This window comes from Eretmochelys imbricata, chromosome 25 (assembly GCF_965152235.1).
Source record: "Eretmochelys imbricata isolate rEreImb1 chromosome 25, rEreImb1.hap1, whole genome shotgun sequence".
NCBI lineage: Eukaryota > Metazoa > Chordata > Testudines > Cheloniidae > Eretmochelys > Eretmochelys imbricata.
Genome location: NC_135596.1, coordinates 6,821,838 through 6,849,053, shown reverse-complemented (window position 1 = coordinate 6,849,053; position 27,216 = coordinate 6,821,838). Strand labels below are relative to the sequence as shown.

The window sequence follows — 27,216 nt, the reverse complement described above, 5'->3', positions numbered from 1 at the left end:
CTTTGTAGAGTTGAGTTCTCTTTCATACACATGGCTCTTTATATAACTTTGTGCTTGTTTTTCAGCCTATGTCCAGTTACTGCCTTCTTGCTGAAAATTCATACATTAAAATGGTGAGTAACTCAGTTGTTAGTGTGTCTCTCTAACTTCCCTCCCGCTTGCAATTTCTCAGCACTTTTGAGAGAGAGCCCTGGGACAACTTACAGATGCATCGGTTTTGCATAAGCAACATTTAACTAGAGAACCATCCCAATTTCTGCAGCTAGAAACTATCAGGCAGATATGTCCATAGCAAGATCCATCCCTGTCCTTTTAGTTATCAGCACAAAAGTATGGGTAAATCCAACTGCGTGAATGTCCTGCAGTGCAGTTAAATGAAGCCTCAACACTGACCAGCGGTAGGGATGTGTGTAATCCCTAAATTGTGTTTGATCCACTGCTCTCTGGAACCTGTCAATGTGTACTGTAGGCAGCTTCTAAAGCTTCCCTGTGATTTCTTCATTCACAGACATACGACATTCAAGGAAATCTTCAGAATGATAGTCAAGTCACTGTCTCCGTGATCTTTGAAAACAAGAGTACTAGCTTCCTGAAAAGCATGGAATTAAATGTCCTGGACTCTCTCAACGCTAAAATGCTGCGGCCAGAAGGGTCATCGGTACATGATGGGATACCTGTGCCGTTCCAGCTGCCCCCTGGTATGGCCAGTCTTCAGCTCTGTCTGTGGGTCTCAGTATGTCTAGTCCCATGCTGCCCTCTCGTGGGGAGACTAACTGAGCTACTTGCTACTTTTCAGAAAGTAGCTGGTGGTGATGCTTAGTCTGCATGCTAGGTAGACCCTCAGCTTGACTGGAGATGTGCCCACGCTCCGGTAACTGTACTTACAGGTAATGGTAGACTGTGCTACCGAGTGGCTAATACATAGGACTGGGAATCAGGCTACCTGTGTTCTTTCCTGGCTCTGCCACAGACGATGTACTGTGGATGTCATCAGGGCTGCCCACCTCAAACACTCAAAAATGACTTGGCTTAAAAATTATTATTATTTTTTAATAATATGGGGCTGTTTGCTTTCTGGGTGCTGAACCTTTAGGTTGCACGTTCTCAAGCTTTTCTCTGCTACCATGAAAGCTGAGGTTCTCACCTAATCACCTGAATCCAGGTCTTAAATTTACACCGAAGATTGCAGACGCGTGATAAGATCACAGGGGTTGGCTGCTCTGAGGCACTGAACTGCATTGGGCCTCAGTTTCATCCCTGGTAAATTGGGGGTTAATTCCCTCACAGGAGTATTGAGGATTAGCAAGACTACAGTGCTTTCAGATGAGTGAATGGAAAGCGCTATTGAAGGGCAAAGGAGTAATACTGTTACATACTGTTAACATGCAAGCCTATGTAGTGGATTTTTTTAACAGCTAAGCATGAGAAATAGGAACATCCCTCTCATATTTAATATTTGTAAAGTGCTTTCACTGCAGACTATTACATTTAAATAAGTATAGGACAGTAGATTCTGCTTAACAACTCCTCGGTTGCCATCAATAAGGTTGCTATTATCAGGCAGTTGCTAATTGGCAGAAGGCACATTTGCAAGGTAGCAGTCAGGGAAGGAAGCTGCAACTCTGGGATGTGACTTCCCTAGGTGCAGCCCTGCAAACCTGCTTGTGGGTAGGGTAGCTGCAGGCCTGGGTGCTGCAGCCCAGATGCTGGGGCTTTCTATAGGGAGCAGGGATGATGGGAGCGTATGGGGGCTGCACCGTACTTCTCCCTACGTTCTCTGGTGGTCAGAGCTCAGCATGTCCCAGTGCTTCCTTCACTGTGTGCTGTCTCCCGGCAGGGTGCAGCCTGGAGAGTGCAGGGAGAGGTCCCATGCAGCTCCAGTCTGGGATGCAGTCCTGCTGTTGCCCTGCCACAGCCTCCCCTCCCAGCCTGCATCCCCTTACCTCCTGTGTGGTTCCAGCCGCAAGCAGGTTTGCCAGGCTGCAGCCCCAGAAGGAAGCACTGGGAGGGTCTGAGCACCAGCTGCAGACAGGTTTACAGGGCTGCAGCCAGGAAGGGCACATCCCAGCACTTCTTTCCCTGGCTGCAGCCTCACAAACATGCCTGCTGGTGAAGCTTTTTATTTTTAAAAGAAAGTTGCTAGTAAGTGGCATGCCATTACCAGTCTCTGAATTCCATTATAACAGTGGCAGCAGTTGCCAGTAAGTTGAATCTACTATATCGCCATTGTGAAATATTCTGCCAGGAGGGGTCATTGGACAGATATCAGCTAATGGTGGTAATCGGCTTTAGGCTGGGGTTTTCAGTGACCCAAAGGAGTTAGGTGCCCAAATCCTATTAGTTTTCTGTGAGTTGGCTACATAACCCCCTTTGGCTCCTTTGAAAATCCCAGCCTCAGTCGGGGTTCAGAACCAGGCATTGGTTAAGCTCAGTGCCTATCTCCTGTGCTGATGCATAATGCTAATGACTAAAATCTTAGCCACATAATAAAGAGACACAAGTCACTTTTTGTGTCCTCACTCCACCCTCTCCTCTTTTCACACTAGGAATCTCTAACGAAGCCCAGTTTGTGTTTACTCTTCAGAGCATTGTTATGGCTCAGAAGCTAAAAGGAACGTTGTCCTTTATAGTGAAAGTAAGTGCAGCTTTAAACTCTCTACTTCCGCCTTCCTTTAGAACTGCGTAAGGGAGCCTGACCTGGACAGAAGGCACTGCTTTAGGGCTCCTCCGAAGCATCATTTCACTTCTGCTACACCAGCCCATTGTGCAACCTGAGAAGTATTTTACATGATGTGCAAAAAGCATCCCGAATATAAAACGGGCATGTCCTGAAGTGTCACTCCTGGCAGCATGTAACAGTTTTCAGATTGCATTGTCAGCTAGCGGCTTGCTGCAGGGAGACATCTGCCTGGGAAGGAGGGGAGGTTAGTCTCAATGTCACTGGCCAGCCAGCCAGCAGGAGATGCAGCCCAGGGGCTGTTCTTTCTGACTTCAGCTTTCCCTGATCAGTTCTACACTGACACTTAGGCTCCATAGCTCTAAGGGCTGGAAGAATGGCTAGTAATTGGGTGTAATGCTGAGAGCAAGAGTGGAGCTGGCTGAAGAGGTTTAAGTACCAAGCTTTGGCCTTTCAAAATATGCTGTTTCTACTCTAATGGCAACAAATAGTCACATTAGTGAAGTATTTGAACATAAAGCTACAGCCCCAAATCCAAGTAGATGGCCAACTCTGAGAGAGCCATCGTTGTCTCAATTTTCTATTTTTTTTATAAGCTTTGTTGCAAATCCACCCTTTTCCTAGGATGGGGAACAGGAAATGTTAGTTTGCTTCTCAGGCTGCTTCCCACATTGTGAAAGTCGATCTCGGTGAGATAGACCAAATTCAGTCTCTTCAACCTTTATTTCAGCAGGACATGGAGTTTCAAACTTGGCCAGATCCATCTGGTTCACTGTGTTTAAACTGTCCTTTAACTCCTCTACGTGCATAGGGAAAAAATTCAAACTCCTCTCTCTAAATACGCTGGGTGGCCCAAAGTCAAATTCCCTAATCGTGGCAGTAACTCCACTCCTCAGTCCCCAGGGAGCCCTTCAGGCATGAGCCTTAATGGGATGCTAAACCTGAGAGAGAGTCAGTGAAATCTCATCCAGGCCTGTGCGTGGTAGGTTGGGGTTAGGCGCCTTCTCTTGCTGTCTCCAGGCTCCCCTTCATCTCCTTTCCTTTGACCTGTTGCAGAATGATGAAGGTTCAACCCATGAAAAACTAGATTTCAAATTGCACTTCAGTTGCGCTTCATACTTGATCACAACGCCTTGCTATAGGTAAGTGCCACCTGAGGGGGCTCCAACATCCCCTCTGCACCTCGTGGCATTGGGGCCTTTGCCACCCACATGAAGCTTTGGCTGTGGGCCGGCTTTGCAAGAAGTGCAGCATGTTCCTGACTTTCCCAGCCAGTGGTTGCTTCTGTTCATACTTTGTTCTGGGGAAAATGTACCCTACTCCTTACTTAAAACATATGTCCTCCCACCCCCCATTATCCCGACACCACAACGTGTATCGTGGTGGGCTAGCAAAGTAGGTTGCTGAGTGAGCCTTGCATTTTTCTCTTTCTCCCTGTTTCAGAGATCAGTCTGTCTCAGGGTATCCCTATGGAGGGTATATCCCTGTTCCACTCCTAAACCTGAGTCTCCTGCTAGATCTTAATTGTATATGAGCTGCCTCACTATTAGACTTACTAAAGCCTGCATGGTGCTGTCATGAAAGAGTTTAGTATGAGCATGTAGCCTAAGTGCATACCATGATCTCTCCTCCATGTTTTTGCAGTGATGCTTTTGCCAAGCTGCTGGAGTCTGGGGATCTGCATATGAGTTCTATAAAAGTAGATGGAATCAGCATTTCTTTCCAACATCTACTAGCAAAGATTTGTTTTTATCATCATTTTTCAGGTGAGTTCCTAACACAGAACCTGCTTCAAGGTTTCTTGTTCCGAAATTACTACTTAAGGGACTAGCTTGGCCTAGGGAAGGTAGATGCTGTTTGGCTCTAGATCATTGATTCAAATTCAGTCCAGCTGAAACCAGTTTGGAGGAAGGCATCTTGGCCCTGTTTTAGTAGACAGGTGTCCCTGTCCGGAAGGAACTAATTAAAGCCTGAACAATTCGATTGGATGCATATCGTTTGTCCAGTTCAGTGAGGCACATTGGGAGCCAGTGCTGCTGGCTCTGTGGAGAGAATATCTCAGCCTCCAGTGCTGTCAATCTGATCTTTCACCAGCACTAAAACTAATTGGAATGGGAAGAATTTAGCTTTATATATTGGAGTAATTGCAAATTCTAAATGACTAAACTAAAGTGGAATGTCTTCACCACATCCTGGGGCCCAGCAATTCTTCACCAAAGCTGCTTGGCTTTAAAATGGCCAGCATTGGTTAGGCTAAATTTACAGCTTTTGGATAAATCTGCTCTTTGCTGCAGGAAGGTCAGTTTTGTGAAGTCACATCATCATTAAACTTAATATACCAAAATAACCCAAACATTTGAACAAGCGAATAGACGGTTAAGGCATCCAACCACCGTAACTCCTGGGGCAGGTCTCTGTCAGCAGGATGGCCCCAGACAGCGGCTGTATTTACTCTTTTGAGGAGAAGGTAGAAAAGGCTGTTAAATAAAAATGGCTGCTTTCTTCTGTAGTTGTGGAACGAGTTGACTCTTGTGCATCAATGTACAGTCGTTCTATCCAAGGCCATCATGTCTGCCTACTGGTAAAAAAGGTGAGTGCCCCATCGGGCTCTGCAATGGTGCAGTCAGGTGGAAACTAGCTTATCTGGGAGCCTTTTTACTGGTTTAAGGCAAAGGTGGAAATATTCCCAGTTCATAAAAATCTTAAGAGGGTGGGATTCAGGGTGGCTTCATTCAGCCAGCCCAACTGCTTGGGAGGGATCCTGGTGAGCCCCTTGTGCCCTGTACTGCCTGGGCTGACATGGACAAACCTCTGTCCTGTGTCTGAATGAACAGGGGCCAGTACCGTTGTGCAGAGCACATCCTCTCACCAGAGGTGAATTAAGGTTTCCTGGGGCCCTGGGCTAGAGCAAGTTGGGGGGCCCCTTGCCCCCTTTCCACCCAGGGTGCCCCTTCATTCTGCAGCCCCGCAACCCCTTTTACTTCCCTCCCCCCCAAGACCAGAGTAGCTCAGACTCTGACCATGTCCCCGGGATGCAGCAGGGAGTGAGAGCTCCTCCAGTCCCAGGGCCGCTGTGGGGGTCCAGGTGATGGTACTCCTTCTCCCCTCCCCCCCCTGCACTTCTGCGGGGTGCCAGGGTCAGGGTGCTGGGGCTTCTGCCTGCCCTGCAGCTTCTGCTGGGGATTGGTTGTGGGGGGGGCTTCCCTTGTCCTGCGGCTTCCGATGGGGTCTGGGGGCACTAGAGATTCCCCCGCCTGGTGCTGCTGCCGCAGAGCAGGGTCGGGGCACGGGGGCTTCCCCCAGCGGCCAGGGCACCCCAGTTGGCCAGGGCCTCTGGGCACAGTCCCGATCGGCTCAGTGGCTAATCCGCCACTGCCTGTCACCCTCCCAAAGAACAGACCTAGGGCCTGCCTTGGCTCCCACTGACTCCACCGGGAGTAGAATTGTGCCCTTAGCCCCTTCTTTAGTAACTGACTGGCTCTTTTTTTAAAGGGAGAGAATTCAGTATCTGTTGACGGAAAATGTAATGATTCCACCCTGCTGAGCAACTTGCTGGATGAGATGAAAGAGACATTATCAAAGTGCTGAATAGTCTTTATAAATATTGCAACTACAAGAGATGCACTTAAAAAAGTGTAAGACAGATTCAAGTGTTACGTTTCTCCCTCGTACGCATGTACTATCTCGGGGCACGTGCTTTTCAGTTAACTCCACCATCGTTTGCAGTTTAGACATTTTAAGGCTGTATGTTACCTTTTTTATTTGGAATCTTTTTACCAACTGTGGTGTTAACCCTTTCCAGCCCAGTGAGATCCTGACATGTTTGGGGGGTTATTTATTCAGCAGTTCCCAGCAATCCAATACACCCTGCCTCCCATATGGAGCAGAATGTTAGCAGCAGCACTTGTTAACGTAGGAGGTTGCCTTGGCCCTTGTCTGTGGAATATGTCTGCTTTAGTAGGTGTATGTTTTTAGCAGAGGCTGGTGTTGGACCTGAAGGCAGGTACCTCCTACTCTAAAGCTCACTTGGTCCTGAAATATCAACATCCTTGGTATCATAAGAGCTAATCAGTATGCACCCGGTAAGAGTTTGGGACACTCCTGGGTTTCTGCTTATGGTAGCTGCCTTGGGCCTTACCTTCTGTTAACAATAGCTAAAACATGGGCTGAAAAGTGTTGACTCCTTAGTCCTCTCTGCTCCTGTTCATCCCCAGAAAAAGGTCTATTAAACATCTCCCCATGAGTGATCTCTGATGTGCTTTGTAAAGTCCACTGAAATTTCACATTCCTGAAGTTAGAATGTAGCAAAGAAACTGGAAATCCAAAGGTTTTTTGTTCCTGTTTTTATTTTGTTTATAATGTGGCTTACCAGATGAGGTTGACCAGTAGCAGGTTGGAGAAATAGCCACCTAAAATACCTCCTGCTCCAAAACGTTTGTCCCCGTGTTAGCAATGTTGAGATGTGACAATGTGTGTGTTTGGTCCCTGGAACATTGTGCTGGCCCTGATTTCATGAAGATGGATTCGGACGTAGCCGGGTGCCAGCAGCCAAGGTATAATTGGGGCCGTCTAAACTGTACCTGCCTAGATGCAGGAGGGAAGAGCCGGCGTGGATGGAGAACACTACACACTTGTGTTTGTGGTACGAGTTACTACGAGGGACTGACAAAATGACTCCATTCTGTGCTGTTGAGAGTTCACCTGGAATCATTGACTGGAAAGGGAGTTTTCTGTCACTGAAGTACAAATGAGGACTGTACTCTTAACTGGCATCACTTTCCAGAATCTCTCGTTTTTAAATTCTTTGTGCTGTTCTATTTCCAGCAGACTTGGAATGTACTAAACGGTTATTACTTTGAGATGTGGGTAAAGAACTGTCAATTCCTATTACCAAAAGGGCCCCTGTGGAGGAGATAGACATGGACAATATCTGCACTTAATTTTTTTGGCAACTCCCCCATCCAACAGATGTCAGTATTGCACAGTAGACTTCTGATTAAAAACCCTACAGATTGGGGACAAAGGGCGAGATCAGAACTTTATCCTGATCTTACCTTTTGTTAGACACATTGTGCCTCTTTACACTCTTCCCCTGTTAGGGTGTTCTCGGGCTCTGCTGTGGTTTTATTGCTAGGACCAGCATCGTATGCTGTCTGATTGCACTTGTGTATTGCCAGAATCCTTTTGCAGCAGGCTTCTGTGCTGGTGAAGTGGTAGTGTTTGGTAATGACGATCAACCTCCCTTGGTTAGCCAGTTTGTGTATTAGAAACTGAACATATTAAAATCGTCTTAAAGGATAATGTTCCTTAATTAGGTGGGGGGGGGGGTAAAAATTCATGGATGAAGACTGTCACTTTAGCATGTAGTCTTCTCTTAAAGAATCCTGTGCAGTGATTCTAGACCTTTGAAACTGTATGATGTGTTATATTAAAGAATTTATTTGCTATCAACATTCCCTTATGAAGAAAGACCACAAGCTGCTGTAACAATTTTGTGTCAAGATGATCTAATAAAATTTCAAAACAAAAAGTTAACTTTGATTTTTATAATCCCTTTCTGTTCTTACAGCCTTTTATTAAGAGTGGTAGATGAGGTTTTTATAAACCATTTTCAAGAGATCGTTTTACCTGTCTCTGAAATTGCAGCCAGTTCTGGGGTGGAATACAGCAGCTCATTAATGCAACTGAAGTGGCAGGGAAGCTTTATGCAGGTATTTGGGTAAAAAATGATTTCCTGCTGTCCAGTGGCTTGATGCATTTTGATTAAATAAACCACCTTTGTGTTGAGTGTAAAACATGATGATGTATAGAAGTGTAACATAGCACTCCACTGATAGTTTCTAATGTTTAATTTCCCTTAGAGCTAATACATTCTAAGTAGATATTCATTTAAAAAAACAACAGCTCAGCAGTCTATCACTCTGGTGGGGGGGATTCTGTATTTGTGCCATCCAGGAGTCCTCCTGTTCACAAGTGTGTTGTGCCAAGTCTTAGACATGCTGGCATTTATCCCTTGGAGGTAGAAGAAACCAAACAAATCCATCAGCGCTTGGACTGGTCTGAAAATCACAGCTAGGTCCATGTGATGAATGCTGCTAGTGCAATCTCTGAGTACCCAGGAAAAAAGGTGGCAGGAGAGGAAACATCATTTTGAAGCAAACGGCTGCAATCAGCTATCTGCAATGAAACTCAAGCTGGGAGAAAGATGGCCTGTTTACAGATGCTCCAGCTGGGAGCAAGGGAAAGCTGCACTTAAATGGCTGGAGCCTTCATAACCACAGTGCAGAAAGGCTTGTATATCTTCACTGTGGCTTCAGTTTTGAGGGCAAAGGAAACAGAACTCTGTTCCAACATGCCATAGGGCAGCAGGGAAGGGTTTGATCTAGTCTCAACTCATGAAAAATCACCATATAATAAAGGAGCCACAATTAACAGGTGAGGTGCATTGGCAGAGCTTGGGGGGGCGGGAGGGGTGTGGTGGCAGCATGGAGCAGGCCTGCCCTGGCATCAGTCCCATGGTTAGAGGAACGCTGTTGCCCCCTCTTGTGCATTTGCAACCAAGGGCAAATGGAAACAGCGTGCTGAAGCAGAACACGAGTGTAGCTGGTGTGGGATTATGGCTTCTGCTAACTGCTCTGCATTTTAAATCCAGCTTCTGCCTTTCAGGCTTGGACATCTGCTGGCTCCAGTTCCACGTACTGGATAGTTTTAATTCGCTTTTCCCTTAGGAAATACCCTCTTTGTGGCCTCTCTTCTACTCATTTTTATACTTCAACTCCTGCTAAGGCCTCTCAAACAATGGCAAAACACATACAAACCACTACCTTCCAGGAGGCTGAACAAGGGACCCCAGTCGTCATCCGTGTCCCCCAAACATCTGCAAACTGCATCTTCCACTGCTCTGTGCAGGCCAGTAACCTGCAGCAGTAGTGTGCTTCCCATGGTGTCTACGCTAGCGATTCTGCTAAACATGTATCACCAGGCCACCCCCATCTAGGGCCGACAGAACCAGGACTGCGCCGTCTCCCTGGTCAGATAGATCCACCATGGTTAGAACGCTGGCAGCCACCAGCTCCTGTCTTTAGCGGTGCTGCTTCTGGCCAGGGAGAGCTGGAGGAAAAAGCCAACCGTAGCCACAGCCCCAGAGCAGACCTGCCCTTTAAAGCTATAAGAAATCCTCTGTTTGCAAACTTACTTTTAAAGTTTAGCATTGCTGGGCTGTAGGGAAGGGAGAATAAAACATTCAAGATTAATCATTTTCTAGTAAACAAAATACTGCAGGAGGTGAAAGGGGTGCGCTCTCTGTGGAAGGAAATACACTAAACACAGTCCCTATTAAAAGCAACAGGTATCCAATTTGTGAAGATTGTTTTCTACCTCCTTAAATCTAGGGGCTACAGTGAAGGGGGACGAGGAAGAAGCAGGGAGGAAAATCTGAAATAATTCAGTGGGGTTGTGTATAGTTCTCTGGCTTTTCTGATTTATGAGGAGAGGTTGAGGGAACTGGGATTGTTTAGTCTGTGGAAGAGAAGAATGAGGGGGGATTTGATAGCTGCTTTCAACTACCTGAAAGGGGGTTCCAAAGAGGATGCAGCTCAGCTGTTCTCAGTGGTGGCAGATGACAGAACAAGGAGTAATGGTCTCAAGTTGCAGCAGGGGAGGTCTAGGTTGGATATTAGGAAACGCTATTTCACTAAGAGGGTGGTGAAGCACTGAAATGGGTTCCCTAGGAAGGTGGTGGAATCTCCATCCTTAAGAGACTTTTGAGGTCAGGCTTGACAAAGCCCTGGCTGGGATGATTTAGTTGGGGACTGGTCCTGTTTTGAGCAGGGGGTTGGACTAGATGACCTCCTGAGGTCCCTTCCAACCCTGAGATTCTATGATTCACCATGCCACCCCAATACTAAAGTAGGCTGGCCTGTTCTCAGTTACTAAAAGTTGCACAAAACTGTACCCCCGCTGCTTCCAAGGATGGTTGCAATGTGCTTCATAGGACAGGAGCAAGGTGGGAGGGAAATAATATTAATCTAGGTCTTATATATCCCCATCCCCTACAAAGGATTCCCCTCAACACCGAGGCTCTTTTGCTGAAAGAGCAGGAAGCTTTTTGGAAAGTTTATGCCCAATAACAATTCCCCTTCCTGGTGCCTACTTACCTGGTGGATGTGCAATTGCTGAAAGACAAAGATGCTTATTAGAGAGCTGGGTAGCTGAGCACTGCTGTCAAAACCCAACCCCTGCCCCCCAATCCTCTGAGCCAGAAAGCTAGCTTGCTTTCACCGGAATAGGATGGAGGCTAGTTGTCCTGGGATTACAGATCAGTATGGTGGAGCCCCGTCATGCTGTATGGTGAGAGACAGTCCCTGTCCTGAAGACTTTACAGTCTAAATGGACCCTGGGTGGAAGGGGGAACAGTCCCAGAGAGAAGTCACTTGCCCCAGCTGTCTCAGTAGCTCACTGGCAGAGCTGGGAATCCCAGCCAGTGTCCTACCCTCTTGAGCATGCTGCTTCTGCACTGACCAGCCGTATACAGCACTGTCATAATAGGAATTAAGAAGCGGGGTAGTCACTGCAGGATTGAAAGGCTTGGTCCTAATCCCACTTCCCCAAGCAAGGGGAGGTGAATTTCAAAGCCGCGCACGGGGAATGGAGCTGTGCCATGCCTCGTAGTGGGAGTAACGGCTAATTTCTCATCCATGGGCGTTAAAGGGCTGAGCCCAGGAGAAAAGAGCACTTAGCCGCATGGAGGATCAGTCCTCCTCTTCTAAGGAACTGGGTGTATCTCCATGCTGGAGGAGCGCTCAGCAGCCAAGGCCTGCCACAGGCCTGGAGTGCTTCATGGGATGGGATTCTAACTGTAACTCTCCGGGGCAGCTGGCTCCCTAGGCTGTGTGAAAGGAATCTGTCCTTCAGGGAGGCCATTTGAAGGACTGGGTCCCTGACGCCCAAACAACGGGCGCAGAACAGACACTCACTGGAAGCCTGGGATCCTTCTCAAGGCAACTATCCACCTCGCTGACTGCCTGAGAAGAAAACATGAGATCAGAGGGCCTTCAGTTCAGGGGAAAGCCAGGCTGCAAGGGAACTACCAGGTCCCTCGTGAACAAGGGGTTAACTCCAGCTCAGCACCTCTCCCCCCATTGCCACAGGAAGGGCTGGAAGAGGGGTTGCTTAGGAGAAAGGGTGCACCTCCCATCCAGGCTCATAGGGTTGAGCCCCCAAACTGGGGAGTTTCTCCTTCACTTGTGCTGAATCTGCCATCATGTTCAGATCACTGCTCCTGGAAGAGGCTGCCTGCAGCCCTGAGTTAATGGCAGGTTGTTCCACCAGCTGACACTGATCAATGCAGGTGGAGCCCTGCTACTACCCCCACGGGGCCTAAGGCCCTGCTCCTCAAAGTTGTTTAGGCCCCTGACTCCCACTGGGCCAGAGAGAAGTGATTCACCCAAGGAGAGAATTGAACCCAGGTCTTCCAAATCCTAGGCTAGTGCCCTGACCGCCAGGCTCGGCCCAGTTCAGCTCTCACTTGTCCTGGTGTAACTCAGTTGCAGTCAATGGAGTTACCCCGGATTTATAACAGTCAGTGAAAGGAGAATCTGACCCCAAGGTAGCAGCCCTTCTGCAGCACAGATGCCTTCAGTTTCCCAGTAGACACCATCAGTCTAGGGATCAGAGAAAGGGCTGCAGCATTTCACATCCCTATTTCCCTCTAGGGAGTTACTAGAATGGAAAATATTAGAGGTAGATAGAAAATATCTGCTACTGGTCCTGGTCCTGGAGTCCTTCCAAGTGGTAAAGAAAAAATGTCTCACTTACTGGTCTATTTTGTTTCTGAAAAAGAAGAAACACAGTGAAATGGGAATGTCAGGGATCCCCAGCTGTCGAATGGTGGGTTCTCGCCTCACCCTCGCTCTGGGACTCAACCTTATCGATGGGGTCTGAGTCAGCCCAGCGCGTGCCCGAGTGAGCACAGTGTGAAAGGGCTGGGCGGGATGCAGTACACAGACAACCCAATACTGCACTGATGGCTGCCAAGTCAGGCCTCCGTAGCAGCCAGTGGAGCAGAGCTCTGAACCTGGGCAAAGGTTTCCAGCAGCAAATGTTAAACTAACACTGTCATTCTCGTGCTCCAGAAGAGGAAACCCAGAGCCTTCCACACCAGTGCAGCTATCGCTGCAGGGACAGAAGACACCGGCCCGGCACGTGCTGTGGGGCGGGCAGCTCCTGGGCAGGAAGCTCTGTGCTTTCCTAGGCATGGTGCTTTCAACATCTTTCCTCCCCTGCAAAAGTATCTGAACAGGGCTGCTGCCTGCCTGCTCCCATCTCAGAGCCACGCAGGGTTTTAAGGTAACGACATCATTCCATTTAGGGGGCCATCATTTTCTCCCCCTGTCCTCAAGCCATCAGTGCATGGCTCTGCTTTCTTGGCGCGAGGGCAGTTAAGCAGCCAAAGCTACATCGCTGCACTCCGTGCAGATGCTGCAAACAGAAACCAGAACGGCATCCCCACCCCCTTTGACACCCACCCTCTGTTAGATGAGGGTCAAAGTAGCTCTTAAATCTGGGTCCTCCCCCACCCCGGTGCATTTTCCCCCAAACTGCTGAACCCTGCTGGTTAGGGTTTTCATTCTCCACCACTGGCAATCTTTCAAGCAGGAGTGGATGTTTTTCTAAACGATCTGCTCAAGTTCAAACAGGTCCCATGCAAGTTAAGAGGGTTACTCATGTGAGTAAAGGTTGCGGGATCAGAGCCTTGTATTGTATTTGGAAAGCTGATTAAAAACCCTGTGTAACGAACTAAAAACCTAAACCAACACAATCCATGAGGCCTTGTCTTCACTAGGAAGATGTGTTTTTAACCCCTTTCTCCTAGTGTAGACACGGCCTTAGTGACAGATCCTGGAAAGCCGAACACTGAGCTGACACTTACATGTAATCGAAAAGGCCTTTCAAGGCTGCTTCCCATTCTTCTGATGACCTGTTGAAGAAAGGGAAGGTTTGAACACACCTGTGGATAGGTAGATGGTTAGAGGGGTGAGGTAAGGACTTTTTGTAGGTTTCTCATATAGTGGGGGAAGAGGAGCCACCTGGTTAATCAACAGCCCTGTTAATAATCTATTCTCTTTAAAGAAGACATATATTTCCTCCGCCCTCTCCTGGGGATAGCACAGCAACAGGGCAGCGCGCTCTCTCTCACAAACACACACACACTCCATATAAAGACGTGCTCCCTACTCGCAGTTATAGCCAAAGCAAGCTGGTCTGGAGAAGTTACAAGTCAGGCAGGAGACAGCGTCATATCTAAAGATTCCTGTAACATACAAGAGTGGGGAAGTCGCCTGTTAGCCATATCTGCAGTAACATTTGGTCGCTGCTGGAACAGCAGAGATTATATGTTGGGGATGAAATCCCAGCCCCCCGCCCCCGTGAAGCCCATGGGAGTTCTGCCTTTAACTTTAATGGGACCAGGACATCCCCCCCCGCTTACTCGGGTGGATTCACTATCATACTTTTGGGTCTAGATCAGGGGTCTCAAAACAGGGCCTGGAAGAGGTGTCTGGGGTCACATCCTCCCTGCTTTCCCCACATGGCTAACTGGAAGGGGGGCTGCAAGGTGGAAAGAGCTGAGAACCACAGACCTAAACCATTAACAATGAACCCCACAAACCCCCCTGACTTACCACAGTGACGTTCACACTCCAGTCTGCCTAGGGAACGCAGGGAGAGTTCATCAGGGTTAAAGAGACCTTGTTTCAACTGCTCGCCATTAACAACAGGCACTAAAGACACCATCAACTGTACTTATCTGGCCCTCCTCACGGCAGCACCTGAGTGCCTCATACTCTTTGCTATATCCTTCCCGCCCCCACCCCCACCCCCTGTGTGGAGCAGTGCTACTATCCCTGCTGCACAGAAAGGAAACTGCGGCACGGAGGCTAAGGGACTTCTCCAAGGTCACAAAGGAAGTTTGTGGCAGAGCACAGAATTGAACCTGGGTTTCCCAAGTCCCCAGTTCGTGCCCTAACCACTGGGAAATGCTTCCTCCGTGCTCGCTGGAGTGAAAAGCAGGACCTGCTACTCTGCCCATGATCTTATTTATCCCCTTCCCTCAAGCACTGTAACGCCCTCACTTCTCGTGGTGTCAGGCAGGCAATTGAAAGTGCAGCTCTGCTTCCCCTTAGCCCTACCGCAAAGCTGGAGACCATCCCCGGCCTACTCAGAAATCTCTCCCCCGCGGTCCAGGATGAGACCTCCCTTCTAGGCCCCATGATCTTCTGTGGACTTGCTGAGTCCCGTCCTGCCCTGACAGCTCTTCCGTCCCCAGCCCACTCAGCGATTCACAGATACTATGTGCCATCCTGCCCCTTCCCCACCGCGCTCCAGGAGCTCTTGCTCTGAAATTGCCCTCACTGTCTGATAAAACCTTCCCACCGGGCCCTTGCCCTGACAGCCTCATGTCAACACTCCTTTGACCCCAGCCTCCTCCCTTCACAACACTCGTGAACCCTACAGTTTCCCCGTGTTCAACTTTGCCCTTTGCCCTTTTTTCTACTCCCTCTTTACCGCAGCTACAGGTGCTACCAAGAGAAACCAACGCTGAGCGCATGGCACGCACAGAGGAAAGGCTCACTTTCAATGATGGCTCTCTGTAGCGTCTGGATCTGGTTCTGGAAAACAGACTGCAAGAGCTGAGGGAGAACACCTTCAAAAGAGAGAGATGTAAGCTGTTTGGGGCAGGGACTGTTATTTACTAGGTGTGGATGGCACCTAATGCAGTAGGGTTCTGACCTGCTTAGCAGGTAAGTGCTACGACAACATACATGTTAAATCATACGTAGGGCCCTACCGAATTCACGGCCATGAAAAACGCATCACGGACCGCAAAATCCCATCCCAGGCCACCCTTACGTCTGCGCTGCTGCCCACAGAGCTGGGCGGCCGGAGAGTGGGGGCTGCTGACTGAGGGCCCAGCTCTGCAGGGAGCAGCGCAGAAGTCAGATCTGCCTTCGGAGCTGGGCTCCCGGTCTGCAGCCGCCGCTCTCCAGCCGCCCGGCTCCGAGGCAGCGCTGCCAACAGCAGCAGCGCAGAAGTAAGGGTAGCAGAACCGCAGCCCCCCCCCCACCATAACCTTCTGACCTCTCCCCCCACAACTCCTTTTTGGATCAGGACCCCCAGCAATTACAACACCCTGAAATTTTAGATTTAAATAGCAGAAATCAAGACACTTACCATTTTTAAAATCCTCTGACCATGAAATTGACCAAAATGGATTGTGAATTTGGTAGGGCCCTAATCATGTTAGAGCTCCGGGACTCACATATTCCTGGCTATAATTCAGCTTCGTTCCTGGATCAATATGGCTGACTCTAGCTCACTTTCTTTCCCTTTAGTTATTCTGCCAGCTTTTTAGAGCTCATCAGAAAGCGCCTCTAGACAACAAGGGAGCACTCAGCTCACTCTCGGGCCATCATTTAAACAGGTTTGTAACACCTGTAACTCCCGACACGCACGTCACCACCGGGACATGAAAAACATTACTGAGTGAAAGTGGGCCTAAGAAATTTGGATTCTCTCCCCAAAAGTGCAGGCTTTAACTGGAATTCACAGCACTGCAGACTAGGTTTGCTTCTGTCAGATCCTATGGGGAAAAATATTCTACACTTACTTGGTATAGTAAATTAGCACCCAATTCTGCAAACATTTATGCCTGTGAGTATTCCCATTGACTTCAGGGAGATTATAGAAGTTGAGTGCATACATGGTGGCAGAATCAGGGCCTCATTCCCCTCATGGCTTTTAGCCATCCATCCAGATCCTAAGCAAAGTACCTCGCATTTCTGCTACGCTTTTATCCTTGGCCACTGAAAGAAAGCTGTGTCTTTCTCAGGACGTTTACAAAGCTAGTGAAATAATGACAATGTTGGCAGAAATTCACTTTGTTTTGTTTCAATTAATCTGTCACTTTTAGCGATCCTGTTAGGTGAGAGTACAAAAGTGACCAATATTGTCTTATTGTTTCCTTACTCTTCTCCATCTGTCTGTCTGTCAGCTCTTAGGGGCAGGGCTGTCTTTTCAGTCTGTATTTGTGCAGCGTCTAGCACGCTGGGCCCAGGTCCGTGAGTGTGGTGTCTATGCGCTACCATACTACAATAATAATAAAAACAGAACTTTACTGCAGGCTAATATATAATTTACGGTAAATTACAATAATAATTTATTACATCTCCAGTAATCCCAGTATGGCAAATATTTCTGCATTGCCTTGGATCTGTATTAAAGGTGACCTGCACAAACTGGATTTGTCGCTCTTTACGATGAATCTTTTAAACCTTAAAAGTTTTAAAAATAAAAAGGGGGGAATTCCTGCTTCCTTTTAACATTGGAAATGAATATTTTGTCATCTTGTTTTCCTAGAAGACAGTATAGATGTCTGGGGGACCAAGCTATGATATCAGAAACAATACAGAAGTGAAACCTGATTAATTGAGGGCGGGAAGTGATTTTTATTCAGATGGTTTAAAACTCGTACTTTGTTGTTGCTAAAACCTATTTAAGGAATCTCTTGAGAAATAACTGTGAAAAGGTGCCTTAAAACTCCCACCTCGCATCATCAATACCTAGTCCCATGAGTCTTCTAGCAAAACCAGATGTAGGATTCCTGATCTTTCCAGGGTGAAAAAACAAACTTTTTTTTAAAAACACTCTTTGGCTGTCTTTGGACACCATCAATAAAAAAAATGGCATAAAACCATTTTTTTCATCCATTAAGCCTCACACTGAAATGATCCTCATTCAAGTTATAACACTCATGCTTATATTTGGTCAACAAAAAGGCACCCATGAAATTAAATACAGAACATGGCCCTGATCCCATGAGGTCTGTGGGAGTTTTGTATTCAACACCTCCTAAGATCAAGCCCCAACGTCTATTTTTTCCATTTTAATATATTTTCTCCCAATTCTTTTCCATCCAGCTGCTGATAGTCATCACCACTTTCTGACTTAACGGCAAGCCCTGCAATGGAGACCCATTCCACTTCTTCACTAGGCAACAGACATCCCACATCACCAACCCTTCTGGCCGACGCATCCCCCTTTTTGCAAGTCAACTAACTTACCTGGTTGGTACGTTTTCCCACTCAACATGATGTCAAGTTTTTCGTACACTTTGGCTGCAATTTCATGCATCTTATCCAGGGCTGGGAATGTAGAAGAGAGAAAAGGAATGCCTTGAGGTCACTAGAAATATTGAGCACTTTGGCACGATCCATGAAATTTCTGTTCAAAGTGACCGTGGTACAGGCTACAGAATCTAGAAACATTGTTTAAAAGTTCTCCATCTGAAACCCATTTAAGTGCTGCATTTGGGGCTTATGTGATCTGACCAGCCTTGTGTGAGTTCTCTGTACTGGAATCAGTTTCACTTTGAAACTACAGCAAGTTGGTTTTCAGACAAACCCTTCACTTTTCCAGCACTGTCAATCCCAAGCATTCAAAAAATCTGGAGTGAGGCACCTAAGAATCATGAGATTTTTTTTAAAATAATACATTTGCGGTTTTTTTATTTGCCTTATTTTGTGAGCCTTTAGGTACCCCGGAACACATTTATACAACCACAAGGGCTAGGAACATACTTTTAAAAAACCACCAAAAGTGAAAGCAGAGATTCTCCCATATTCATACGACCCCAGGAACTGACGCTTTGAACAAGAACAGCAAATATCATGGCAGCTGGTAACACTGTTTTTATGAACACAGCATTGGCTGAATTAAAGATATCTAAGCCAGTCAGAATGCAAATGAAATGACGAACACAGAGACCATTACAGAAATAAAGACAAGTGATCAGGAATATTTTCATAGAATTACCACCTCTGACTTAGAAAATGTGGTTTTGCTTTGTATTTTTAACATGACTCATTTTCACCTGGGAAATTATTTAGCAGCAGGAGGCCATTACCTGGCTGTGGCAACACGGTATTCTAACAATATCATCCTATTTTAATTAAGATTCCGAAGAATAACCAACCTTTTCTGATTCCAAAGAAATGAAAATGACAGTGGAGCGGTCCCTGGGAAGTAACGTTAAAAGCTCAATTTAAAATAGAAATGCTCTGCATGCTACAATTCGTCAAGCTCAAAAGCATTTAACAGATTCCTAACTTTTAAGAACATAAGAACGGGTACACTGGGTCAGACCAAAGGTCCATCCAGCCCAGCATCCTGTCTACCGACAGCAGCCAGTGCCAGGTACCCCAGAGGGAGCAAACCTAACAGGTAGGCACGAACCTAGTAAACTAGTCTCTCTTTGCAGAGCCCGGTGAAATTCCCACATGTATCTATTCCTGTTGGATCTGTGTTAACGAAGGGCAGACACAATAAAAGGCTAAGGGGCAAGGTAAAACAAAAACAATCTTCTCTCTCAAGAGTTGTTCATCTGCTCCTTGAATTAACGTCCAAGGTACCAGTGGTTGGAATAGGAAAGACTGACACGCATGATGGCAAATGAACTGAATGGGACATGGGGAGGAAGGGAAGTGAGATTAAAATGAAACAAACATACATCAAAAAGTAGAACCGTAGGCCCTGATTGTCTTGTTCATTCTGTGCAGCAGAATATTACAGCCTCAAGAGTCATGGGCTCAGATCTCCAAAGGCAGTGGATATCGACCAGGGGTACACATACCCCTGGGGGTACACAGAGCTCTTCTAGGGGGTACATCAACTCATCTAGAGATTTGCCTAGTTTTACAACAGGCTACTAGCACGAGCCAAGCCAGCACAAACTAAAATTTCAGAGCAGTACAAAAAAGTCATTGTCTGCATGTGTACTATACTTTGGAATGTAAGGACAATATTTATATTCCAGTTGATTTATTTTATAATTATATGGCAAAAATGAGAACATCAGCAATTTCTCAGTAATAGCGTCCTGTGACACTTTTGTATTTTTATGTCTGATTTTGTAGGCAAGTAGTGTTTAAGTGAGGTGAAACTTGGGGGTACGCAAGACAAACGAGACTCCTGAAAGGGGTACAGTCGTCTGGAAAGGCTGAGAGCCACTGTTCAAAGGTATGTAGACTTCTAATTTCCATTACATCAATAGAAGCTAGGAACCTAAATACCTTTGAGGATCTGGGCTATGGAGCTTAAATTCCACAGTGCATAGATAGATTGGGAGTGTACCCTGCGTTTTCCTTATCATAGCTTCATGTGATGGCTACTCATCCTACCCTTCCACACACCTTGGAATAACATAGATTATCTCCAAATAGCATAACTTCCTGCTAGATCTCACTAGTCTGGAGTAAATTTTAAGGTCAGGATTTTTAAGTATTCCAGTCATATAAGAAGAGTTTTTGTCACTTTTCAATGAGATATTTAAAATTCCTCGGTTTGTTTCAGAATCTCCTTCATTTAAAGTCCCAGCAGCAAAACTTCGGAAGTTCACATGCCGTGTAAAATGTTGACGTGGTTTTGCACAACCTCCATTGTCAGTTCAGTTTTGGGGTTTGTTTTTTTCTTTCTTCCTAAGGGACAGATACGGATCTTTTCCCACCCAGGATCTTTCAAAAGGGACTTTTTTAGGTAGTGTGGCCTATTGAGTAGATTGTGGTGCCAACCTACGGCCCACAGGCCGTGCATGGCCAACCAGAGCATTTCATAAGGCCCACAGCCTGCTTCAACACAATATAGTAATGGCCAATTTATTAGCGTTTTGTCATAATTTAGTTTATACAAGTGTGTAAATAGACATAGAAACAATATATCTAAATAGACACGAAACAAGCTGAACATAAAATATAAATCAATACAGATGACTTTAAATCTTATTAATATATGTAGAATCTGTTTGACCCACACAAGGTTGTGCTTAGGTTTATGTGGCCCTCCTGTGTAATAAGGTTGGGCACCATATGGGGTAGACCATTGGACTGGGATTTAGGAGACCTGGGTTCAATTCCTGGGTCCCCACTAGCCTTTTTAGCAGTTGTATCACATTGTTGACTCTCATTCCATTTGTGATCCATTATAACCCCAGATCCTTTTCAGCAGTATTACCACCTAGGCAGTTATTCTCCATTTTGTAGTTGTGCGTTTGATTTTTCCTTCCTAAGTGTATTACTTCGCAATTGTCCTTACTGAATTTCATCTTGTTGAGTTCAGACCAATTCTCTGATTTGTCAGGCTTGTTTTGAATTCTAATCCTGCCTTCCAAAATTCTACGAACCCTCTCCTCTTGGTGTCAACCACAAATTTTAGAAGCATCTTCTCCACTCCATTATTCAAGTCATGAAAGAAAATACTGAATAGTACTGGACCAAGGACACACCTGTGGGACCCCACTAGATACGTCCTTCCAGTTTGATCACTACTCTTTGAGTATGGTCTTTTAACCAGTTATGCACCCACTTTATAGGAATTTTATCTAGACCACATTTCCCTTATGAAAATGTCACTAGGGGCTGTGTCAAAAGCCTTACTACAATCAAGATATTCTGAACCATGGAAGGATTATAGGATTATCCTCCCCAGTGTTGCCATCTGGCATGAGATTTTGTCTTTTTCTTAAAGCCCCAGCTTCTGGAGTCCTGGGATAGGAAGAGAATCGCAGCTTTCTTCTTTTTGCTTCTCTTTTTTTTTAAAAAAGTAAATCTCTAGCCTTTCTGGTTGGGGAGAAAATCTTGACGTGACTCCCCTAATGGCAAATAAAAAGAACCTACCTAGCATTTATTATTCTTCAAAAAAACCCTCAATTTTTATGCCAATCTCATACTTTTGGGGGGCTGAATTATAATTCTGGAACACGTGGGGTTGGCAATACTGAGCCCCTATGCAGTCAGATGGGGCTGCTCACTGATGGGGGGAGGGAGGCTGAACAGTTGCCTATGGGAGATGTAACTAGGGGGGCTGGGGGTGAAGCTTGAAGTGGTTTCCATTATATACAGGGTTTACAGTTTGGTTCAATGACTTTCAGCACCCCCACTATTCAAATTGTTCCAGCACCTCTGGAAGTGTCTAGAGGGTCTCTTTCCTCTCTAGAGCATTGGTTTTCAAACTTTTTTTCTCGCAACCCAGTTGAAGAAAATCGTTGATGCCCGTGACCCAACGGAGCTGGGGATGAGGGCTGGGGCAAAGGTTGGGGTGCAGGGGTGAGGGCTGTGGGGTGGGGACGGGAATGAGGGGTTCAGGGTGTGGGAGGGGGCTCTGGGCTGGGGATGCAGGCTCGGGGGCTGGAGCCAGGGATGACGGGTTTGGGGTGCAGGAGGGGGCTCTGGGTTTGTAGGGACTCAGGGCTGGGGCAGGGGATTAGGGCATGGGGTTGGGGCTTACCTCAGGCGGCTCCCGGCCAGCGGCGCAGTGGGGGTGCAGAGGCACCGTGGACCGCGCTGTGCCCCGGAAGTGGCCAGCAGCAGGTTCAGCTCCAAGGCGGAAGGAGCACAAGCTGAGCTCCGCGCGCCTGTCACCCGCAGCTCCTGGCCAATGGGCGCGCAGAGCCGGTGTTCGAGGCAGCGGCAATGCGCAGAACCCTGGGGCCCCCCACCTAGGAGCCGGACCTGCCGCTGGCCGCTTCCAGGGCGCAGCGCGGTGTCGGAACAGGGCAGGGACTAGCCTGCCTTAGCCGGGCAGCACCACCGATGGGATGTTACACGGCCCGGTCGGCAGTGCTGACCAGAGCCGCTGTGACCCGGTGCCTTACCGTATTGGGTCGCGGCCCGCAGTTTGAGAACCCCTGCTCTAGAGGATCTGAGAGGCACTTATTGATCTCAGTGCATAAAGCCAAGTGGCCACAGAGGGTTCCTATCTTGAGAGCCTAGGCATGGGGCCTTTCTCACTGAAGGCCTAGGAAGGAAGGATGGTGCCTGGACCCTTGCTTTCTCAGGGCGCCCGGAGGGCTCGCAAGGGCTCTCCCTTCTGGGGGGCTGTGCTTTGGGGTGTCACTCCTGGATCCCAGGGTGGCTGAGAGGAATCCCCTCTCTCTGGGACCTCAGAGGGTGGGCAGGTCGGGGAGGGCTCCCGGGGACACTCTCCTGGAATCGATCCGGGATTTCGGAGGAGGGGTGTCTGAGGGGACTGTGCCTGGGGGTGTCACTCGGCGCCGGCGGTGGGGAGCGGTCCCGGGGTGGATGCGGGGAGGAGGCCGGCGGGGGGGGGGGGTCCCGGGTCACTCACGGATCTCGGCGGGGATGCTGAGGCGCAGCCCCCGCACCGTGTCCCCGGCCCAGCCCCGCAGCAGCCGCCCCGCGGCCGGCACATCCCCGAGCCCCCAGGCCTTGCGGCTGAGGCGGGGCCGGTAGGAGGCGAAGCGGGCGGCGAAGGCGGGGTCGCAGTGCAGGCAGCCCCGGGCCGCGCCCAGGGCCAGCGCCGCCGCCAGCCACAGGCCGAGCAGCCGCCGGGCCGCCCCCATCGCCGCCCGGCCCGGCCCGGCCGCGTTCCAGCCCCGCGGCGCGTCACAGAGAGCGGGGAACCCGCGGGGCCCGGGCGGGACGCTGGTGGGGGCAGGGGGTCGCCGGGGGGTGGTTTGGGGGCGGGGGGTAACCAGGAGGATGGGGGTGCCAGGGGGTTGGTTTGGGGGGTCAGGGGGGTGTAACTGGGGGGGCTAGGGGTTACTTGGAGGAGAGGGGGTAACCAGGAGGATGGGGGTGCCAGGGGGTTGGTTTGGGGGGTCAGGGGGGTGTAACTGGGGGGGCTAGGGGTTACTTGGAGGAGAGGGGGTAACCAGGAGGATGGGGGTGCCAGGGGGTTGGTTTGGGGGGAGAGGGGGTAACCAAGGGGACAGGGGGTGGGGGGGCTAGGGGGTACCAGGGGGTTGGTTTGGGAGAGTGGGGGGCTAGGGTGTGGTTTGGGAGAGAGGGGGTAACCAGGAGGATGGGGGTGCCAGGGGGTTGGTTTGGGGGGTAACCAAAGGGACTGGAGGTGGTTTGGGGGTGAGGGTGGTAACTGGGGGGCTAGGGGTGGTTTGGGGGAGAGGGGGGCTAGGGGATACCAGCGGGTTGGTTTGGGGGGAGAGGGGGTAACCGGGGGGCTAGGGGTGGTTTGGGGGAGAGGAGGGTTAGGGGGTACCAGGGGGTTGATTTGGGGGGAGGGAGTAACTAAGGAGACAGGGTGGTTTGGGAGGAGAGTGAGTAACTGGGGGATAGGGAGTCCCTGGGGCGAATAGGCAGTGGCTGGGGGAGTTGGTTTGGTGGGGAGAGGGGTGGCTGAGGGGTTGGTTTGGGGCAGAAGGGGGAAGCTGAGGGCTGTTTGGGAGAGAGTCAGTGCATGGGGGTGGTTTGGGGGAGAGCTAGCAGCTGGAGGGGGTTGGTTTGGAGGGATGACAAGTAGGTTTACAGTGATAGGGGATAACCTGAGGGGATTGGTTGAGGGGAGAAGGGGTGCCTAGGAGTAACAATATCACCAGCCAACTCCAACCATTTAAAAGTCACGAGCTGGGTGCCTGAAAATTGTGAGATGTCTTAAAAAAAAAAATTAGGGTCTTTATTTGCCTTCTGATTTTTTTAATGAGTCCTATTTTAAGCAGAGCTGAGATTCTCTTGCAATCACAGGACTCCAGGAGCTAGGGCTTTAAGGAAACCACCAAGTAGCACAAAACTCCTGATAAATGATGGAGAAAGAAATCCAGAGAGTTTTTAAAAAAAATATTTTCCTGCTTAGAAATATCAAGAGTGAAATCCTGACCCTGTTGAAGTTAGTGGGAGCTTTGCCATGGAAATGGGGACAGGAATTCACCTGAAGAATATAAAGTCTGGTGTTCACTGGTGACATTTATCTCGGCCGCAATGCCTCAAAAAAAAAAAATGACAGTGGCCAGGCATCGGCAATCTTGACTCTTATCAAGGTGGGATCCATATCTAAGTTATGGACATGCCAGCAGATAGCATTAGGTGATTGGTATTTGTTGCCTCTTTCTGGAGATTCATAAAACCACTGAAAGGCAGAGGAAGATGGAAAACCAAAGGCTGCTCTTGCATTTCTCTGTCCATTGGGAGCAGCAAAGGTCTCCTTTTTACTGTGGGGCAGCCACCAGGCAGAGAGGACAAAATGTGAGGTTTACATTCTGAAAGACTGGATGAAAGAAAGAAGTGTAGTGGGTGCATCCCACCACCTGCAATTTACAATGCTGAGCTACAGCCCGCAAGACAGCCCTTAACTGAGGAAGATGGGGGTGAGCAGAACTGGACAAAGAGTTCTTTTCTCCCAGCAGTGTATGCAGCTTTTTGAGTTAAATCAGTCGTAAGCAAACAAAAGATAAAGGGTGAAATTCTGGCTCCAGTGAAGTCAATGGCAAAGCTCCTTTTGACTTCAGTAGGGCCAGGAGTTCACAAAAGAGTTTTAAACAGCCTGAATACATCATCTTAATTTTGGTTTAATTGCACAGCATCTCTTATGTCATATGTTCTTTGGTCTTCTGTAGAGTTTATCAGGAAAAGTGGAGGAGACAAGATCTGGATTTCTAGTGAAAGAAACAAGCAGAAAAAAAAACCATGGTTTTTGGTACAGGGGGAATTTTTTTTCAGGCCTTTTTGACATGTCATAAAGCAACCCCAAGGGGCACAAACCCAGATTGTTGTTGGGTTTTTTTTCATTTATAGGTCCACCTTCTCTGAGTCCAGATGCTGGAAACCTGTGCTATCTGGGTAGGAGAGGAGAAGAAACTCCATCACTTATGCGCCCTGCACAAGTTTTCTGTCTTTATTGGCATGAGTTGTTCAAGCTTAGATCCTGAACAATCTCTGGAACTGAGAAGTAAGTCTCCATAGTTCCCATGAAGATTTCCCCCTTATTAATGATTCCTTATAATTATTTACTAATGGTATTTCAGTTGTGCCTGGAGACCCTGAGGGTATGTCTACACTGGCAGAGTTACAACGCCGGAAGTTACATCGCCGCTCAGGGAGCGCTGAGGGGAAACCTCTGTTGTGTGTTCACACTGTCAGCTGCCTGCACAATAGCGTGTTCACACTTGCAGCTTTTGCAGCGCTATTCAGAGTGGTGCGCTCTGAGCGGCTATCCCACAGAGCATCTCTTCCTATTCTAACCAATTTATTTGAGCATGAGCTTTCGTGAGCTACAGCTCACTTCATCGGATGCTCATGCTCAAATAAATTGGTTAGTCTCTAAGGTGCCACAAGTACTCCTTTTCTTTTTGCGAATACAGACTAATACGGCTGTTACTCTGAAATCTTCCTATTCTGCCTCTAAGAGTTGTGAGAAGGCAGAGGGGGTCGTGGAGCATCCTGGCTCCTGTCCGAATGCCCCGTGATACATTGCTTCGCATCCCAGCAATCTCTGTGCTTCCGTCTGCATTTGGCGCCATCTTTCAATGGTTTGTGCACTGCGTGCTCTGCCTCTTTGGTCTGCAGGAATGGATCCCGCAATGTTGACCAATATGCTGCTCACTCTCACTAACACGTCAGGAGTAGCAGTGGAGTTATTCCTTAAGCTACAAAGGCAAGAGGAGTTTGACATCTCACCACGTGTAGTAGCTATGACACAAGATTGCTTGTGGCATTCACGGGCATGCTCACCACTGTGGAACGCTGCTTTTGTGCTTGGGAAACAAGTACTGAGTGGTGGGATCACCTCGTCATGCACATCTGGGATGACCAGCAGTGGCTGCAGAACTTTCAGATGAGGAAAGCCACTTTCATGGGACTAAAAAGAAAAGGAGGACTTGTGGCACCTTAGAGACTAACAAATTTATTTGAGCATAAGCTTTTGTGAGCTACAGCGCACTTCATCTTCCTTTCCAAATGCAAACAGATGGACATCATATCAAAAGGACTGAAGGTAAAAAATCCATTACAATCTACATACCACACAGACTGTGCTGACAGCTTGTGCCACACGCTCTCAAAGAAACTGCGGAATCACCTGATCAACATCCTCTACAGCAAACAGGGAAAGATTAAGAATGAGCTCTCAAAACAAAAGGAATGCATCCGATGAAGTGAGCTGTAGCTCACGAAAGCTTATGCTCAAATAAATTTGTTAGTGTCTAAGGTGCCACAAGTACTCCTTTTTGCGAATACAGACTAACACGGCTACTACTCTGAAACCTTTCATGGGACTGTGCGATGAGCTCACCCCAGCCCTGCAACGGAAGGACACGAGAATGAGAGCTGCCCTGTTGTTGGAGAAGCACGTGGCTATTGCACTGTGGAAGCTGGATACTCCAGACTGCTACCGATTGGTTGCTAACCAGTTCAGAGTAGGAAAGTTGACCGTTGGACTCGTGTTGACAGAAGCGTGCAGGGCCATTAATCACATCCTGCTCCGAAAGACGGTGATTCTGGGCAACGTGCGTGACATTGTGGCTGGCTTTTCACAAATGGGCTTCCCTAACTGCGGAGGGGCGATAGATGGCATGCATATTCCAATTCTGGCACCAGATCATCTAGCCGCCGAGTACATTAATGAGAAGGGGTATTTCTCTGTGGTTCTCCAGGTGCTTGTGGATCACTGTGGTTGTTTCACAGACATTAACGCAGGCTGGTCCGGAAAGCCACATGACGAACTCATCTTTCATAACACTG

The 27,216-nt window shown here is 48.1% G+C and overlaps 2 protein-coding genes across 3 annotated transcripts in view; one reads left to right on the top strand and one right to left on the bottom strand.

Annotated features, from left to right (window-relative positions):
• The window catches only part of AP3D1 (adaptor related protein complex 3 subunit delta 1), a 74,318-nt gene extending 66,106 nt beyond the window's left edge, over positions 1 to 8,212 (top strand). For both annotated transcript variants that reach the window (XM_077841817.1, XM_077841816.1), the window contains 7 exons: positions 66 to 113; positions 509 to 698; positions 2,547 to 2,635; positions 3,734 to 3,819; positions 4,322 to 4,443; positions 5,188 to 5,267; positions 6,170 to 8,212. In XM_077841817.1, the coding sequence (XP_077697943.1) occupies positions 66 to 113; positions 509 to 698; positions 2,547 to 2,635; positions 3,734 to 3,819; positions 4,322 to 4,443; positions 5,188 to 5,267; positions 6,170 to 6,265 (711 nt within the window). In that variant the 3' untranslated portion in view covers positions 6,266 to 8,212. The remainder of the gene's footprint in view (positions 1 to 65; positions 114 to 508; positions 699 to 2,546; positions 2,636 to 3,733; positions 3,820 to 4,321; positions 4,444 to 5,187; positions 5,268 to 6,169) is intronic.
• A 370-nt stretch (positions 8,213 to 8,582) lies between these two features.
• IZUMO4 (IZUMO family member 4) lies at positions 8,583 to 23,087 on the bottom strand. Its single transcript, XM_077805508.1, has 11 exons — positions 22,853 to 23,087; positions 17,797 to 17,877; positions 15,309 to 15,380; positions 14,359 to 14,385; positions 13,913 to 13,988; positions 13,608 to 13,655; positions 12,494 to 12,508; positions 11,653 to 11,700; positions 10,834 to 10,851; positions 9,873 to 9,895; positions 8,583 to 8,689 (listed from the first exon to the last, which is right to left on the bottom strand). The coding sequence occupies exons 1-11, from the start codon at positions 23,085 to 23,087 to the stop codon at positions 8,583 to 8,585; spliced, it is 750 nt and encodes a 249-aa protein (XP_077661634.1).
• Positions 23,088 to 27,216: the final 4,129 nt, after the last annotated feature.